We start from the raw sequence: 18,596 nt of genomic DNA on the forward strand, positions 1-18,596 counted from the left end.
AGATGAAGGTGACGTCCCTATGGTCGGCTGTTATTTGGTCCAACAGCTTCAGGTTCTTATGTACCAATGGAATGTCAGTCTTCATCCGCCCCAAAGCTTGCAATGCAGATTTGGAGTCGGAGCAGATTATAAATTTTCTCCTTTCTGATGCTTTGACGGCCATAAGTGCAAGTGATATTGCATGCAATTCGGCCGTAAAGATGGAGCAGCCATCGGGGAGTCTAAGGTCGATTGTTTTGTTCCAAAAGGAGCAGGCACAAGCGACCTTTCCATCAATTTTGGATCCGTCTGTGTAGATGGTGCCACAATCTCCGTAGCTCTCCTGCAGTTCCCTAAAATGGACTTGTAGTATGCTTGGGTCTGTATTTTCTTTTTTGAAATTAAGGAGGGATAAATTTCATTTGGGTTTATTCATTAGCCAAGGAGGATTCTGTGGGGTTTCTATTTTAGAGATTTGTTCAATGGGTGGGGTTAAATTTTGGATGGGTTCTCTCATTTGAAGGCCCAACGGCTGTATGACGTTAGGCCTTCGATTGTATAATTCTGCCTCTGTGGGGTTAAATATGGAGTCGAAAGCAGGGTTCGTGGGGTTGGATTTTAGCTTGCCTATATACTGCATTGCAAGCTTTTTCATTCTTATATCCATGGCGAGTTCTCCAGCCTCCACATGGAGACTTGGGATAGGTGATGTACGAAACGTGCCGTATGGCTGAGTACTCTAAGTATGTTTAATGACTTTTGGCATTTCTTCTTAAGTTCTTAATGTGGGGGAGAAAATTAAATTTGGAATCTAGGGTGAGGCCTAAAAATTTTGTAGTTTTCATGACAGGGATCTTTTTTTTGTGTATAAATAGTTCAGGGTCTGGGTGGAGTCCCCTTAAATTACAAAAATGCATACTAACTGTTTTGGTGTCCGAAAATTTAAAAACCATTATCGTTTGCCCAATTTTGAATTTTGTTTAAACATAACTATAATTTTCATTCTAAGGTGTTCATGTTAATCCCATAAGTAAAAATGACAAAGTCGTCAATATACATAGAGCACTCTATGCCAGGGGAAAGGGCATTTATGATGCTGTTTATTTTAATGTTGAACAAGGTGACTGACAGAATGCTTATGCCCTGGGGTACACCCATTTCCTGGTCTTTCAGGAATTCCCCCATAAAGCGGGGAAGGTGTCCCTTAAGCCACATAAGCTCCAGGTCACGTAGAATGCCATGTTTCCAGGTTGTGTCATAGACCTTTTCTATATCGAAGAATACAGCTACTAGATGTTCTCTTCTGAGTAATGAATTTCTAATATAAGCTTCCAGCCTTACCAGGTGGTCAGTTGTTGTCCGCCCCTGCTGGAATCCGCACTGGTAGTTGGAGATCACTTTATTCCAGTAGGGAATCAGCGCCGACATGCGCCATTCATCCCGTTGGTAGTTAGAAAGGCTTTTATCCAACCACCAGGCCTGGACACTGGGATTCTTCATCCCATGTCCTGTCTGAGGGCACCCAGCGGTAGACAGCCATATTGATTGACTGGGCCAGACCGGCCATGCCGCGTACACAGCGCACCGTCCCCAAGCTTCGTCACCCGCTATAAGTGTCAGGGACAGTGCTAACTGCGGGGAGCTTGTCTCATATTCCTAATATGTAACTGCCACTGTTCCGTGCGAGGGTCGCCAATCCAGCAATCCGGAACTGATGACGACACCCTTTGTGGAACAGCGTGGCGGACTTTTTGGACTGGGTTGCAGGTTACTTGTTCCATCCCCACCCTGAGTGAGATAAAAAAAAAAAAAAACTCACCCAGGGAGACCTGCTAGAAGGCCTGGTTCGCTACTCATTCTTTGCCTTTCCAGTTCCACCCCTGGACATTTCCACCGGAGGGCCACGCTGAGTAGCTGGAATATCCTCCGGTCTCTAGGTACCAGACCAGCCTACTGTTAATCATTCTTTCCATGGTTTTGCAGATGCAGCTTGTTAGTGCTATTGGTCGATAGTTTGCTGGGTCAGAGCCGTCTCTTCCCGGTTTAGGTATCGGTATAACTGTGGCTATCCTCCAGCTGTTTGGGAAAGCGCCTGTTTGCCACACACAGTTATATACCCCTAGCAGGACTACCAATGAAGGTTCGGGAAGGTGCTTGAGGAACTGGTAATGGATTTCATCTTCTCCAGGCGCTGTGTCATGTGACTTGTCCAGCGAGTCCCTCAGTTCCATAAGCGAGAACGGTTTGTTGTAGTCTTCATTGTTCTCTGACCTGAAATCAATGGGGTGTCTTTCCTCCCTGGTTTTGACTTTTTGAAACTCTGGCGTGTAGTGTGCAGTGGATGACTTTTCTGCTATTGAGGATGCAAGGCAGTCAGCTATTTCTCTGGGGGAAGTGACAGTTCGTCCTTGGTTTTTCAAATGCCCTATTGCATTTGATTCTTTCCCTTTGATTCGCCTTACTGCCTTCCAAACCGCTCTAGCAGAAGTTTTGGCATCCAGACTGCCAACAAAACTTCTCCAGGAATTCCTTTTAGCTGTCTGTATGGTTTGTCTAGCCTTTGCTCTAGCTATCCTGAATAGCTTTAGGTTTTCCTGGGAAGGATTCTTTATAAATGCAGCCAGTCGTTTTTTCCTATCGCCAATAGCACTTTTGCAAGCTGTATCAAACCATGGTTTGCTAGGTCATTTTGGATTTCCAGAGGTTAGGGGGACAACTTTCCGGGGAATGTCAAGTAGCTTGGTAGCAAAAAAAATCAGCTGGGTTCTGTTCATCGAGGATATTTTCTGTGATATCCTTGGAGCATCTTTTTAGGAATTGTTCCCAATCGGCCTTGTTCAGTTTCCACCGCTGAGGTCATCTCAATGAGGGGAGATTGTTAGTAATGATGATTGGGAAGTGATCACTTCCCCATAGATTGTTGCTAACTGACCATTTAAAGGCGTCCAGAAGTCCAGGGATGCATACGGTGAGGTCAATGCTCTTGAGTGATCCAGTTCCTGGGTGCAAGTAGGTCGGTGATGCATCATTAAGTATGCAAAAATCATGTTGGAGGAAGATATCCTCCAGCTTACGACCTCTTGTGTCGGTGTTGTTGGATCCCCACGTAGTGTTATGGGAATTGAAATCCCCAAGGATTATATAGGGCCGAGGGAGTTGTTTCAATAGGTCCTCCATGTCCGTTGGCTTAAAAGGAGTGCCTGGTGGTAGATACAGGCTGCAGCAAGTGATAACCTTGTGTAGGGTTATCCTAGCTACGGCCTGTAGTGTAGTCTGTAGTTCTACCCTCTCATGGGGGATGTTGTCCTTCACAAGGATACAGACTCCACCTGATGCTCTTTCTGCATCCTCAACATTCCTGGAGTAATCACTGTAGCTTCGGAAACTGATCCTATCCTTCAGAAATGTTTCCAGTAAGCAGACAGCTACAGGAGTCTCAGAGTCCATCAGTAGCTGCATTTCCTTGTAATTGGCCTTGAGGCCTCTACAGTTCCACTGTACAATTCTGGAATCCATGGCTTATTCTAAATGACCCACTTGGAGCTTGGCCTTTGGAGGCCCTCTGAGGGGTTTCCCTTTATTCCAGTAACCTTGGTATTTTTATTCTTGGGTTTGGATGGAGAGGAGGACAACCCCATTTGGGGGAAGTCTTTCTCTCTTTGTCAAGCCAAATTGGCCTTGGGTAGGGCCAATACAGCCGAATTCGCCTGGCTGAAGGTACATCCATTTCTTGCCTTGTACTCCTGCACGGCAACCTCCTGTTTCCACACAGGGCAGTCCTTGGAGTAGGCTGAGTGGCCAGTGTGACAGTTTGGGCATTTGAACTGGGCTGTGCAGCCTTTGTCCTCATGACCCTCTCCAGCACATCTGGCACACACAGTGTTCCTCTTGCAGACTGCCGCGCCGTGTCCATAACCCTGGCACTTGAAGCACCTCATGGGGTTAGGTATGTAGGGCCTCACTGGAAATCGTAGGTATCCTGCCTTCACATACTCTGGCGGTGTCCTAGTTCCGAATGTGAGGATAATAGTGGCGGTTTTTACCTCCTCACCATCCCTGCGCCTGGTAATGTGCCGGGCATGGGTGACTCCTTCAATGCCCTCCACTATTTCCTTCTCGGAACATTCCAGCAGGTCTCTAGAGCTGATAACACCTCTGCTGGTGTTCAAACTCTTGTGTGGCATGACTTCCACTTGGAGATCACAGATTCTCCTGCATCGTAAAAGCCCATCAGAGTGTATCTTGCTATCTACTTCTACAAGAAGTTCCATCGACTTGTGTAGCTTAGACACACTCTTGGGCTCTCCCACTACAGACTTTATAGACAAGAAAAGGGCTCAACTTTGTCAGGCTTTTCCCCTCCTCTGTGCACCTGACCACCAGAGATGATGGCCAGGTAGCACAGCTTTTTTAGGCCTCCTCTTTTTTATCATCAATTAGACGTTTCTTGCCCAGACATAGGTCTAGGTCGAAGACCTATGCTGGTAGCTCGGCATGACCAGTCGGTTGACCCAGAGCGGGCCATCATGGGCCTCAGGTCTAGGGGAACTTGGAGCCAAAGTATTGTGTTGTGGTGGTTTATCCTCAGATAGCCACCACTCAAACACCAGGATCTCTTTATCCCTCCTTACCCATCGCAGTCCACGGCAAACGGACTGGTCTAGGACGTAGTGAGATTTTAGAGATAAGGAGACAGAGTGATGATCAATGAAGGCAGACTGAGGAAAAGAGGAGGCAGACACAATGATAGAAAAGAAGTAGGTCACTTTTGAGCTCCAAAAGTGCTGAGGAAAGAGGAGTGCAGTTTAACATCATGTCTCGAGACGGATCTAGATCTATTCTATATAGATAGATATAGATCTATCATCTAGATTAGTAGTCTAGAGTAGATTCTATATATACTATAGATTATATACAGTATAGAACTATAGATCTACCACCTAATAATCTAGTCTAGTCTAGAGAACTAGAGAGTACTAGAGGAAGCTCTTATATTTTGGACACCCCATCAAATTTTCCTTCATTGAACAAAATTACCGGAACTTATCTAAAATTGGACATGCGCAGTCCCGAAATGTCGATTTTTGCTCCAAACATAAAAACAAATGAATTACAAACAAAAAAAGCGACCCGTTCATTGGGGAGAATTCGATGGAGTGTCCAAAATATAAGAACCTACTATAGTAGATTCTTATATTAGGCACACCGTATTCAGGAACTAGGTCAAATTTTTATTTTATTTTTTTATTTGGTGACGGTTTAACTTTCAAAAAAACTGAAAGCAGATTCTTATTCTGCAACTAAAGGACTAAAAATATAGCTGTGTTTCTTTGAATTACCGCTCATAGCCAAGATTTTATTTTAAAATAAATTGGGTCACTTCATGCTCCTATAATAAACGCAGTTTTTGTGCTTTCTCCTTTAGCGCACATTGAGCACCCTTAAGAAACACCACTATGTTATTGCTAATAAATTATATCTGTGTTAATTAAAAATTATTTAGATTGTATTAAAAGAAGTAGATTCACTTCTGCAATATGTATTTATAGTATATTGCCTCTCTCTCCCTTTCTATATATACATCGTTTATAGTTTATTTATTTATATATGCCTACCTATATAATCTATGTGTAGAAACAGAAATAAATCTATATAAATTATAGATCTATAAATTAATTATTTCAATTTAATAAACATGATGTTTTCAACTAGGCTACATGTAGGCCTATTCTGTCTCTTTCTTTTAATTCCCATCCAAGGAACCTCTTCTTTTCATAATTTGGATGTTCGTTTTGTTACACCTTAACATCCCCTCCCTCCCATAGATGCTTTTCTTTGTCTTTTCATGACTCTCTCCCCCTTCCCTCCACTGCCTGTATGATAGGTTGTAACACTACACATTTAGTGTATACCTCTCCTCACCACCAGCGCTCGCCTGGCGTGATCACCTGCAGTGGACATGGTCTCTGGCTTCAAATTAGCAGCCTGCACTTTTTCTTTCATTCATAAATTATATATTCTAGATATCTTGATCTAGGTCACTTTTATTCATTGAAAAATCATAGATTTATTAATCCCAATAATATTTCTTATTACGATTTTGCCTTGTGCACTATAGGAGAATGTGTTAAATTCATTATTATTACAATATTATCGTTGAAACACCTCCGTTTTTAAATTTACTTAACAGCTAACAGTATGAATGTGATTGGAATGTCTTTCTAAAGATGTTTGGAAGCTTATTTTGATATATCCATCAGCCTACGATCAAACAGGCTAATAATATAGCCTTCATCCCTTATATGGGTATGAATTGCCGGGGGAGGTTAAAACAATAGCTTTACATACTTGGTTACCGAGAATCTAAAAAACTGCCATCTGCTGTGGAAAAGCAGAACAAAAATACAGGAACTTATCTAAAATTGGACATGCACTGTCCCGAAACGTCGTTTTTAGCTCCAAACATAAAAACAAATTAATTATAAACAAAAAAAGCGACGTGTTTCTTAAAGGAGAATTCGATGAGCTGTGCCTAATATAAGAAGCTACTATTTGTAACTATATATAATAATATAATAGGGAGGCTAAATTCCGGAACTTCCGGTGCCCAAAAAATGACGTAAAAACTTGAGACAAGAGTTTTCCTTACTGCTACATAGGTCTTTGTTTGAAATCGATTATGCTCACTATATATAAAGATATCATTGCTAAAAAGAGTGAATTCGATTACTTTTGATGATGGAGAACATTTTTGTCGTTAACAACTTTTTGGAAAAAAAAAATTTATTTAAATATTTTGCATTGAAAGTATATACATTTTTTATTTTTGCTGATACTCATCACAGAAAAGTCGTACCCTCTTGATTTTTTTCCTGCTAATAGTACATGTGTCTGGCTATATTCCTACCAATTTGCAGATCGATCTATTGTCAACATCAATCGCACTTGAAAAAAAACAAAATAACATTGACCTCAATGGACTTTTCAGGTTTTATTTTTTTTTTTAGAAGATATTGTTTGTCACCAACAAATGAAATTATAATCTTGTAGCAGATATTATTAGCTACAGATCTAGATACTTTTGAAAGATTTTTTACCTTGCAATTTTTTTAAAAACGCATTTGAAAAAAAATTGTTTCAGGCGATTTTGATGCCAATTTTTAAATATTTTGTTATTTCCTGCCATCACAACGCCGCCATTTTGTCCCCGCCTCTCTGACATTTCTTGTAGATCTAGACCCGATAATTTGTTTATTTCATCAATATTTACATTTTAAACAACTGAAGTTCATAAATATAAATGAAATCAGAATTGTAAGCTAGAAATTTACTACGAATACTAGAGTAGTTTATGCTATTCGGACACCTATAGGCCCAAATTTGAAAGTTTGACTTTGACAGCGCATTATTTTACAATGGTTTGACATAGAAAAGAAAATGACATATCAAAATCTTCTTTAGTTAAAGGAGAATAAGGATGACTACTTATATTTGTTCCCCAAACCTATATTTGTTATTATATTTAAGGTCAAAGAGGATGTGTGTTTTCATTTAAATCGGACACATTTGACCCACATTATTTGATTCCGGACACCATATATAATTTATTTCGGACAGTCTCTATATTTAGGCATCAATAAACTCAGATTTTAATTCTATATTAACATTAACTAAATTTTAAGATCCCCAGGCATAGCCCCTCACATGAAATCATTACGATGTTTTCAAACTATGCATAAATACGAACACAAAAAATTAAAATATGAACACACTTATTCTACCAAAATTAGGTCACTGGAATAGTGATTTCTGCACCGACTTTTAGACTTATTTTATGTGTGTTGAATGTTTGGGGTTTGCATGATTAGATGTGTGTTGAATGTTTGTGGTTTTTTTTTGTTTATTAATTTAATAAATTTCTAATACAGATGATCTTTTGTAGTATAGTAGGCCCCTATAGGTTACGATAGTCATTCTTGCCTAACTGAATCCTCTATATTCTCTCTATATAAATCTAGATCTATCTAGTAGGTCTAGATCTAAGCATTTAACTTCATTCAATGTACCAAGCTCACTCCAAACATTTGCCCATTTATTCTCTATTGAAAAGAACAACAACAAACGAACAAATATAATATAAGATCATTTTTATTGATGTCCAAAACTGGCTGTCCGAAATAAATTTTGGTAAGAAAATCGTAATTTAATTCGGACACCGTATTAATTTTTTTTTGGTATGGAATTAGAAAACTTGGCTTATGAATCAAATAAATAAGCTCGAAAAACAGAATAAATATTGCCAGGCTCATTAGTATAGACTCTAGGAAGAGGTAAAGTCATCCGGGTAACATAGGAAAAAACAACAACCTGACTAACAAATTTGAAATTCGTTTTTCTTACATAAAAAGACAGCTAAATGGAAGAATCATTGGAAAATGGACAAGCACATTATACAGCGCGCTAGTTTTATAATACATATTAAAATAATTATTTAATGACCACAAAAAACAGCGAATGTCCGAATTCATGTAATGTCCGAAATAAATAAACTACTATAGATCTACTATTAAATTTCTGGTAAAACTTTACATCGCAGGACCCTAGTTTTTCAGGTCAATTATTTGGCAGCTGTCTATCCGCACGTATGATGACGTACTGACGTGACCTCACCTGCTCGCGCGCAGAGCGCGCCCGGTCACTGCCCTCTCTCTCTCTCTCTCTTGTTTTAGTACGTTAAATCGTAGATCTATGTAATATAGATTTAGATTTTTTTGTACAAATTATTCTTGGAATAACTATTAATGTTTAGATGGTATTTTATGTTTTTAATTGGGGAATTTTAATTAATATATTATTAATTAATTATAGACCTACGTAAAAAAATAATATTATAAATCTAATCGTGTGTTAACTGTTTTGTTTATTTTAAATACGTATTGAAATACATTTTTTTCTGCCCTCGTTTTTTTTTTAGAGTATGTAATCTTATTTTTCTACTTCAAAAATAATTATAATTATTAAATATGCAAGCAAAAAATGTGTATTTTGTATATTCTTAGGTTTGCGGAAATATAGGCACAGGGTTGACGCACTGCCGTAAATCCATAACTGGATTTTTATATTACGAGTACGCTAGAAATGGACATTTTGTTCACCATGACGAGATTGCCGACTGTCTCCTTCTGTCTTGAAAGACAAAGGATGTAAATAATGCACTCACATGAAAAACTAGTTTGTGTTTCTTTTTGAGTCCACGAACAATCGGATCTTACTAAGTAAGCCGATTCCGAAGTTAGCCACTGTTCGTGTATCTGAATGCTCCTGTTTCAGGGCTATCTAACAGGGCTGCTTTCTTGTGCATCCCCTTCTTAATGGCAACTTCATTTCTTTCGCTATCGGCGAGGTTCGTACCAGCAAGCTCAGTTTGTTCTGTTGTCCATCCTGCGCGATGTTCTCAAACTATTTGTTTATACCTGTAGTTGTCAAAGTTCACTTGCAGACATCTCTGTTGGTAAATCTTGTACGTTTCTTGGATGACAGTGAAGAGGAAGATAATATTTACAACAGACTGACTACCATCATACTCAACAGACTTAAAAAGAGAAAGATAGGGACGGCCCAGGAATATATGGCGCCGCAATTTGGAAGCAGATGGGCAAGACGTGGGGACAGTTGGAGAGACACGCCCAGAACCAAGACGCCTTGAAGAAGCTGGCTGGTGGCCTATGTCCCATAAGGGACCACAGGCAGAGATGAGATGATGATGGTCAACCATGTACATCTAATAATAGGCTTGCAATTCTTTGCACTATAAAAGGTTTGAATATTAGAAAGTTCTTCAACTTCGTACGAGTCAAAACGTTGATTTGGAATAAATAAATAAAAAATACGAGCAAGAGCATTATGAATCAACTGAATTTGCTGGGTATATTGGTGGTGAAACGCAGATATCTCAGGCCCTGCTCAGTCACGGTGAAAGACGGGGCATTTGAATACCTTTGTCCAAGCATATGGAATAAGAAAAGTGCCTTTATCGGCTTCATCAGTCTGTAGATGAGAGGCTCAGAGAAGAACAAGCAGGCTTCCAAAGAGGCAGAACATGTGCAGAGCAGATCTTCGTTCTACGAAATATCATAGAACAAAGTATTGAGAACCAATAATGGCTAACGATCAGTTTCGTAGACTTCAAGAAAGCGTTTGATAGTGTCCACCGAGAATCAGTATGGAAAATAGCTAGAGAATACGGCATCCCAGAAAAAATCGTCCAGATCCTACGACACCTATACAGTCAGTCTAGTTGCTGTATTAAAACAGAAGAATGCACAACAGTTTTTTAGTATCGAGACAGGTGTGTGTGTGGGGGGGGGGCCTGAGCCGTAAGGGTAAACTACAGACAGAGTGCGTCAAAAAAATGTATACACACTTTGAACTGTCATAGACAATTTATTTCCTGTTCTACAATGCTAAATTTCAACACATGGAAAGCTTAATGTCTAATTAGAAAAATAAATGTGAAGGTGGTTCTGTACCACACACAGTACCGGAGTGGCAAGGAATTACTTAATTACTGGATGGCATAGATATGTTAAAAAAGTGGACAAGATTAGAGGACGATAGCCACATAGCCGTAGGGAAAGAGCAAACATTCGCATTCAATATGTCCGTGTTTTATGGCCGACCGTCTATCGAGTTTGATAGCAGACGTGAGAAGAACTATTGCGCCGGAGAACAGAGATCCTATACGTTGGTTATGGTAAGACACAACGCCAACGGGGCAGTAAAGCACGCGTAGAAAATAAATAGGAAATGGTGAAAATGTTTCAAATAACTATACAAATGGGATTTTTATATAGCTTATTTAAATAAACACACTTTTTATTTAATTATTCTAATAATTAGCTAGATAAATAAACAAAATCTACGTATCTCTCTTTCTATGCATCCATTTATCTATCCTCTCTCTGTCTAACTTATCTCTCTCTATATATATCTATCCCTCTCTATCTATCTATCCTTTCTCTATCTATCCCTCTCTCTCTCTACCTATCTATCCTCTCTCTGTCTAACTTATCTCTCTCTATCTATCTATCCCTCTTTCTACCTATCTAACCTCTCTCTGTCTAACTTATCTCTCTCTCTCTCTCTATCTATTTATCTCTCTATCCATCTATCTATCTATCCTTTATCTCTCTGCCTCATCTCTGTCTATCTATATATCTAAAATGTTTCTTTTTAAAAGCTATACAGTTGAAGATACATGAATCTTTTAAAGTAATAAATGTAGGTTTACATACTCAATACATACAATACATCATGAGCACGCAGGCCATATAAGACAGATGGACATGTTGCGTAACTCCCTCGCCACATGCTAGACTGTCAACATCCACCCATCCCTTCCTATCACCCCCCCCCTGCTGTTTTTTCATGTAACCCTCACTTAAATGGTCAAATCACACACATTTGGATAACCCACGACAGATTTGCATGATTGGCTTGTTTGTCTTAAGTTACGTGTCCACGTTTTAGTTAGGGCAGTTTATTATCAAGCTATCCAACAGTGAACATCGCATCGTCGCTTTCCCTTTTTTATTTCTGATTGATTCGGATACAAAACCCAGTGTGAGTTTCAATCTTTTCAATTCTTTAGTTGTCTCATATAGTTTCATGTCATGAGATAATTTAATAGATTCCGTTAGCTTATCTGCTTCTCACTTTCCCAACTGATTATTTTTTTCATAGTTTCCTATTCACTTAATGCTTACTTTATTACATTAGAAGTGAGAGCCACACGTTAGAACTGAATCACAAATATTCTTATATTTGAACATCTTCTAGTTTAGGCTTAGCTTTAATCTCTTTTTTTTTTTTTTATCTATATTCGTTTATACGGTTTAAATGCAACTGCAACTTATTTCATTTACATCAGCACTGAGCCTTTGTATTGTATAGCATATGTCTCCTCTACCGGCTTTAAATATAAAAAAAAACAAAAAACAGTTACATTTTAGTTAAAATGCCGGTAACTCCTCCGTTGTCTGGTTCCAAGTCCAGAATGTGAAAGGAGGAGGGGCGAGCATATGTTAGGCTACACACTACTCTTCATAAACATCTAGCGGTATACCCATCTAGCTACTGTTATTGAAAATGTGTGGATTTCAGATAAATATCTGTACTTATAAGTTTAATTTAATTTGAAAATAAAATAAAGAATATGTTGCACATATACGAAACCCAGTATGATTGGTTTACTTCATAGACTATGGTTTACTTTAATTTTAAAGTAAAATTACATTAAATCAATAAATTAAAAAATAATAATTTAGGTCTGTAAAACATTACAAATGAAAAAATATATAAATATAGGCCTATAACCCGTACATATATATGATAACGGTACCATACATTTGTGACACAAACAATAAAAAAAAAACAAATTAAAAAAATAAAGATTAATTCATTCTCATTTTATTTATTTTTTATAGCCTTTTTAATATTTTTTTTATTACATAATATAGATCCAGAGTGACCAGAGTTTTCATGTCATTAGCGAATGACTAGATCTATCACGAACTATTAGGCCTACATGATACTACCGACACCGTCTAGCCGGTAGTGACCTTGTGACCTGATTACCATAGCGATAGACAGCGCGGTGCTGCCACTTGCGTAACACTCTTCAAAAGGGTCCTTCGATGTAAAGTTTTACCAAATTTCTTATTTAATAAGTACATCTATCGTCTACGAAACTCAATTCCAATTTTTTAACTTTTGACCTTGGGGGTGTGTCTCGCCGGCTGAGCCAGCGACAAGCTCTCACTCTCACTTCACTTTCTCCATGTCAACCAATTTTGTTAGGTCAAAACGGCACAAAGAAGATCATAACTTTCTTAATGTTAAACATACCCAGTCTTAATTTATACACCATTAGAAAGTTCTTTTATAGTATTTTAATGATGTACTAACGAAAAATTGTTTTTTCAAAGATAAATTTTATTTTCACCTCCCTAAATATAAATATATGATCATGTCAATCATGATCATGGACATGATGATGATGACAGATGATGATGATGATCTACTTATTGATCTAGTAACTAAGTCATCTACTTCATTCATCTAATCTAGATCTGTACTGTAAAATTAAATAGATCTACAGTGTAGTCTAGAGTATTTGAAAGAACTTGTCACTAATCCAGATTCCTAAAACTGTATATAGATCTAATTCAGATCTAGATTTTCTACCCACCAGCAATCCACCGTCCATGTTGATTGTTTTGACGTGTCTTCTTGTATCAATGCTGGCTCGCAGTAAATTAAAATTCATCAACTGAAGAGGTTTTGGGGGGGGGGGGGGTCAAACATTATACAGACCTATATATATTTCTGTCAAACGCGGAAACTATATCTAGATCTAGTACTGGTAGCCTGGATAAAGTATATAGACCACAGGTATACATAAATATAAATATTCATGGGCTTAGCAGGGGGAGGGGGGGGGTGAAACCATGAAATCCCCCCGCGGGGGGAGGGGGGTAGGAGTCGGAGTTTATTGACTGATTTTTTGCTATGATTTTGTTTATTTTAGGTGAGATTTTAATACTAACCATCGATCACTTACCCAGCGCAGCCAAAGGGGGTTTGCAGTTAAATCCCCCTCTTCTATGAAACAATAAAAAAAAAATTATGCAAACGACAATCTCCAAATTCCAAGAGCACAGCTAAGGAAGATTATGATCTAAAAAACCCCACTTCAATATATGACTATCCATTCATCAGTCACCATATTCTATAGGCCTAGCGGGGTTTGCAGCTAAAAAACCACATCTTCAATATGAAAAAAAAGCAAATTGCGCACTCTAAATTCTATGAGCGAAGCCAAAGGGGGTTTGAGTTTAACCCCCCCCCCCTTCAGCGGGGTTTAAAGCTAAAAAAAAATACCTCTTCAATATAAAAAAAGTGAAAAACTCAAAATGCTATGAGCGTAGCCAAAGGAGCTTTTGAGTTTAAGCCCCCTTCAGCGGGGTTTGAAACTAAAAATAAATCTCTTCAATATAAAAAAAGCAAATTACGCACTCAAAATGCTATGAGCGTAGCCAAAGGGGGTTTAACCCCCCCCCCCTTCAATGGGGTTTGAAGCTTAATGATACCTCTTCAATATAAACAAGATTACAAAGAGAGTTTGTGTTGCCACACAAACTGAGAGGCGGCCCCCGTGAGAGACGGATCCCTGTCGGATCCGCATATTCGCTGGTCGACTGTGGATGGCATCGAGCAGGGTATGAAACCGAGACCGTAGAGACAATCAGTCCTGCGCGCTAACCAGGCATTGCTCTTAATCTAATGACAAACTGGTTACAAACTAATAGCCTACTATTGATAATATACCTACACATGACGGAATGACAAATACCGGATATGTACAATATGTCAGAAGAGCGATTTTAGATAATCTTTTGGTATTGAGCATTTTCATTTAGGCCTAAATGGAACGAGAATGAGGATGTAAATCTACCTAAATTTAACTACCAATTTAGCACTCTCAATATCTATATCTACTAGATCTAGATCTAAAATATATATTTTGGATAATGTAGATGTAATTTAGATAAGATGTATATATAAAAACAACAATCAATTAGATAATTAATTAATAGACTAATTGCAATATGAAATATTAAAATATTAGATTAGTTTGAGTATTTTATAACATTGCAATATTGACATATTGACAATCTAGACTTCAGAAATAAAAATCTACACTTTAAGCCTAGAAATTAAAATTATAGATCTTGATCTAGTCTAAATCATGGCTGTCTGGTAGTGCGGTTTGCGCGCTTGACTGTCGTTTGGATTCATCGATGGTCCCAGGTTCATGCCCTGCCCGCTCCCATCCCCCGTCGTCCTACGGGAGGTTTGGACTACAACTCTGAAGGAACATCCGAAACATTTAAAATAACAAACATTCTAAACTAGACCAAGAAATTCTAAATCTATATTCTATAATGATTTTAATTAGAACTTAAATCTAAATCTAGTTTTAAAAATCTAGCTCGTGTAAGAAAAAAAATCAAGATCTAGTGTAAAAAATCTAGCTCTAGTGTAAACAAATATCTAGATCTAGTGTAAAAAAAATCTAGACTAGATCTAAATCTAGCTATTATGTCTTTTTAAAATGCGAGTCACATTACGAGGTTTAATAAACATTACTATACCGAGTTGTTTTAGCATTTAAAGAATTTATTCCATATGACGTCAAAGGAAGAAAATCATCTACGTCACACGGCCTAGTTAGACTAAAAAATATCATCTATACGAGCAGCTTGTTGAGGGTTCATAGACATTGGTGCACCGAGTGATTTCATTTAGCATTTCATTTAAAGAATTAACTCCATATGACGTCAAAGGAAAAAAATTCCATTACGTCACACGTCCTAGTTAGACTAAAAAATGTCATCTATACGAGCGGCTTGTCGAGTGTTTATAGACATTGGTGCACCGAGTGAGATCTTTTAGCATTTCATTTAAAGAATGAACTCCATATGACGTCAAAGGAAAAAAATTCCCTTACGTCACACGTCCTAGTTAGACTAAAAAATGTCTTCTATACGAGCAGCTTCTCGAGGGTTCATAGACATTGGTGCACCGAGTGAGTTCTTTTAGCAGGGGCGTAACTAGGGATTTGGGGGCCCGGGGGGATTGACCTCTTTGGGGGCCCCTTGCATTTTGACATTCGACATATGACATGGAATAATGTACGCAAAAATATATAAGCCCCAAATCAAATTGGTTCAGTATATCAGTAAACTTAACAAAAAGTAATCAAGACTATTTTAATGAATAAAAGCTTTGTTTATTAGTTAAATAATGCACAAGTGACAAATCTCAATTGATATCGCTTCACGTCGTGCATTCTGTGCAGCAAAGACATCTATAACATCAACTACATCGATACTTTCTAGTATTTGTGACTTCACTGACATTAAAGTCATGATAAGCCTTTCTTGTGTCATTGTGCTCCTGAGATAGCTTTTGATGAACTTGAGCTTTGAGAATGATCTCTCACATGACGTAATGGAAGTGGCCTGAGTTAGCAGTATTCGGAGGAGGTTGCAAAGTTTGAGCACACGTAATTACCATATGAAGCCTGTTTCCTCAATATGTCTATTGGTGATTGTATTACTGGTTTGTTGATGAAAAGTGCTCGTGCATCAATGACATCATACAAACAGGAAAAGTAGCACAGTTTGTCATAAGCGGGTCTTCATCTAACAGGTGTCTTGGTTCAAGAAGAAACCCAAAGGTATCAATTTTCTTTCCAGCCTTTGGAATCTGCCCTTCATCTCCATATGAAATCTGTCCAGCACTTCTGTCGCAACACGTTTGAATTGCAGTTCTATTGACAGTCCTACATTAGAACTCAACTTCCCCTCAAGTCTTTTCTTTTTTCTATAGCTTTTATATAGCGTTACTTTCATGCTTATAGCATGCTCAGAGCGCTTTGGTCCAATCTAGGAGTTGGTTTTCCGTTCTGCCTTTAGTAAACGCAACTCTGCCCGAGTCGGGTGTCGAACATCGAGTCCCCTTCTAGGTAGCCAAGACAAGCCAAGTTCAAGCGCACTTAGCCTCTCGACCACGCTTCCCACAGGGACTACAGGGAATCCATAGTATTCACTACCTTCTTTTGCTTTTTTGATGGATTGGGTTTTTGTCAGTTTCTCATCATTTTGCAGAAAGCATGAAAGGGTACTAATTTCTTTAGCAGCTTTCCATATATGCAGTCCAGACTTTTGTAGTTTCTTCCGAACTATATTAATTGGGAGCAAGAGCTTTGACCAGAATTCAAGATAGGCAAAAAATTCTTAATTTTCCACTGCATGAAGAAGATTCTGTCCTAATATTATATGGTACTACGTCATTGTTGGTTGTTTATGTTTTGTGCGCAAGCAAAAGGATTCAGAGCATACAAAAGTGGGAAAGATCCATATCTCGTTATGCTCGAGTATAGAAATACTCCGATAAGTGGACTGCCGTATTCACAATCACAACTGCTGACGAGTAGAAGACTCAGGGAATCATTCGAACTGATCCTAAACTATTGAAACCATCGGTAGCTGAAAATGCAGAGACATTACTCAACGAACGACAGATGAAAAGCAAAGTGAAATACTATGCAAAAGCAAGACTACCTAAAGATTATTCTGTCGCAGAGTTCGTCTAGGTCAAACATGGCAGAAAGAAGTTGTCATAAAAAAAAATTCAGCACCTAGATCTTACATCATAAAGACAAACGGAAAAACATACAGAAGAAATCAACGCTTTTTGAATAAGAGTTTCGATGAAGACATCTCTGGGTACTATGATACCGATGGAGACAATGAACTGCAAACTGTTGGAACAAACGAAACAGACAGTTATACACCAACGTCTAGAGAACTTGTTGTGCCAGTCAAGACAACCAGAAGTGGACGAATTGTTGAAGTTCCTACTAGACAGGGCCAGCCTTAGGCCACTGCAGCCTATGCGGTCTCAGTGGGCCCCGCGCTTTCATAGGACACGCGCTAATTCTAAGTGTACATTATTAAATTAAACCATTATAACGTATATAAAATAACAGGGTTTTCGTGACCTCCTGATTTTCCAGGGCCTCCAGGAAATCTCATGAAAAGGCAAAATATACGATAAAGTCCTGAACTTTTTTTAAATTTATTCAAATCTCCTTAAGAATAGACGAAATTGACATTTTGGGGTGCCAATAAATAAAAAGTGGCATTGCGAGCTTTCATTTGATAAAAATTTATTGCAAAGACGAAAGTAGGCCTATTTTCTAATTCAAAAAAAATAATATTGACATTATGCTCATCCCTACCCAGACTAGGCCCCGCGCGATCAGTTTTGCATAGGGCCCCCAAATGGTAGATATCACTCTTAAGAACTTTAAAAGGAAGGATGTGATAATAACTTCAAAAGGAAGGATGTGCTAATATTATATGATATTACGTTATTGTTTGTTGTTTATGTTTTGTGCGAAAGCAAAAGGATTAGATGGAAATAAAAATAGAGTTTCCATTGGATTGATGAAAGATGAATAGAGGGGTAATAACTCGAGTGTGAAGTTTAATTCTGAAATTATAGACGCCAAACCCGAATAATGGACTATTCTTGCATTATTAAGAATAACTTTTGGATCTGTTATACTCGATTCTGTAAATTTTGCTTCAAGGTTAATTAGTGTAGCCATAAAATACTCGCCATTTAGATCTATTATTAGTAAAGGTAACAAGATACCTGGAATTCGCTGTTTATCATGCAGTTTTATTCGTGGCAACAAAGTTTAAAATGTAAAACGAACTTTAAAAAAAACTTTAATCTCTGTGGGAAAAAATATTTTTAAAATGTCAACAAAGTCAACGTACTGATAGACCTAGATCTAGGTTTAGTCTTTGTGATAAATTTTTAATCCATAAATGTTGAAAAAAAAGACACCCGTTGACACTATTTTCAATCAAATATATTAATTTATGTATTTACAAATAAATTTCGGACACCCATTTGGGGGCCCCCCCTAGGTGGGGGCCCGGGGGGATTTTAAATTTCCCCCCCCTCCCCCCCCCCCT

General features: G+C 38.2%; 1 protein-coding gene across 2 annotated transcripts in view; it reads right to left on the reverse strand.

Moving 5' to 3' along the window:
- LOC106071894 (coatomer subunit zeta-1-like) overlaps positions 1-13,316 on the reverse strand; it is a 30,338-nt gene extending 17,022 nt beyond the window's left edge. The window contains exon 1 of one of the 2 annotated variants that reach the window (XM_056004149.1): positions 13,229-13,316. In XM_056004149.1, the coding sequence (XP_055860124.1) occupies positions 13,229-13,306 (78 nt within the window). In that variant the 5' untranslated portion in view covers positions 13,307-13,316. The remainder of the gene's footprint in view (positions 1-13,228) is intronic. The other variant, XM_056004150.1, reaches the window with a different exon arrangement.
- Positions 13,317-18,596: the final 5,280 nt, after the last annotated feature.

The sequence above is a fragment of the Biomphalaria glabrata genome, chromosome 11 (assembly GCF_947242115.1).
Source record: "Biomphalaria glabrata chromosome 11, xgBioGlab47.1, whole genome shotgun sequence".
NCBI lineage: Eukaryota > Metazoa > Mollusca > Gastropoda > Planorbidae > Biomphalaria > Biomphalaria glabrata.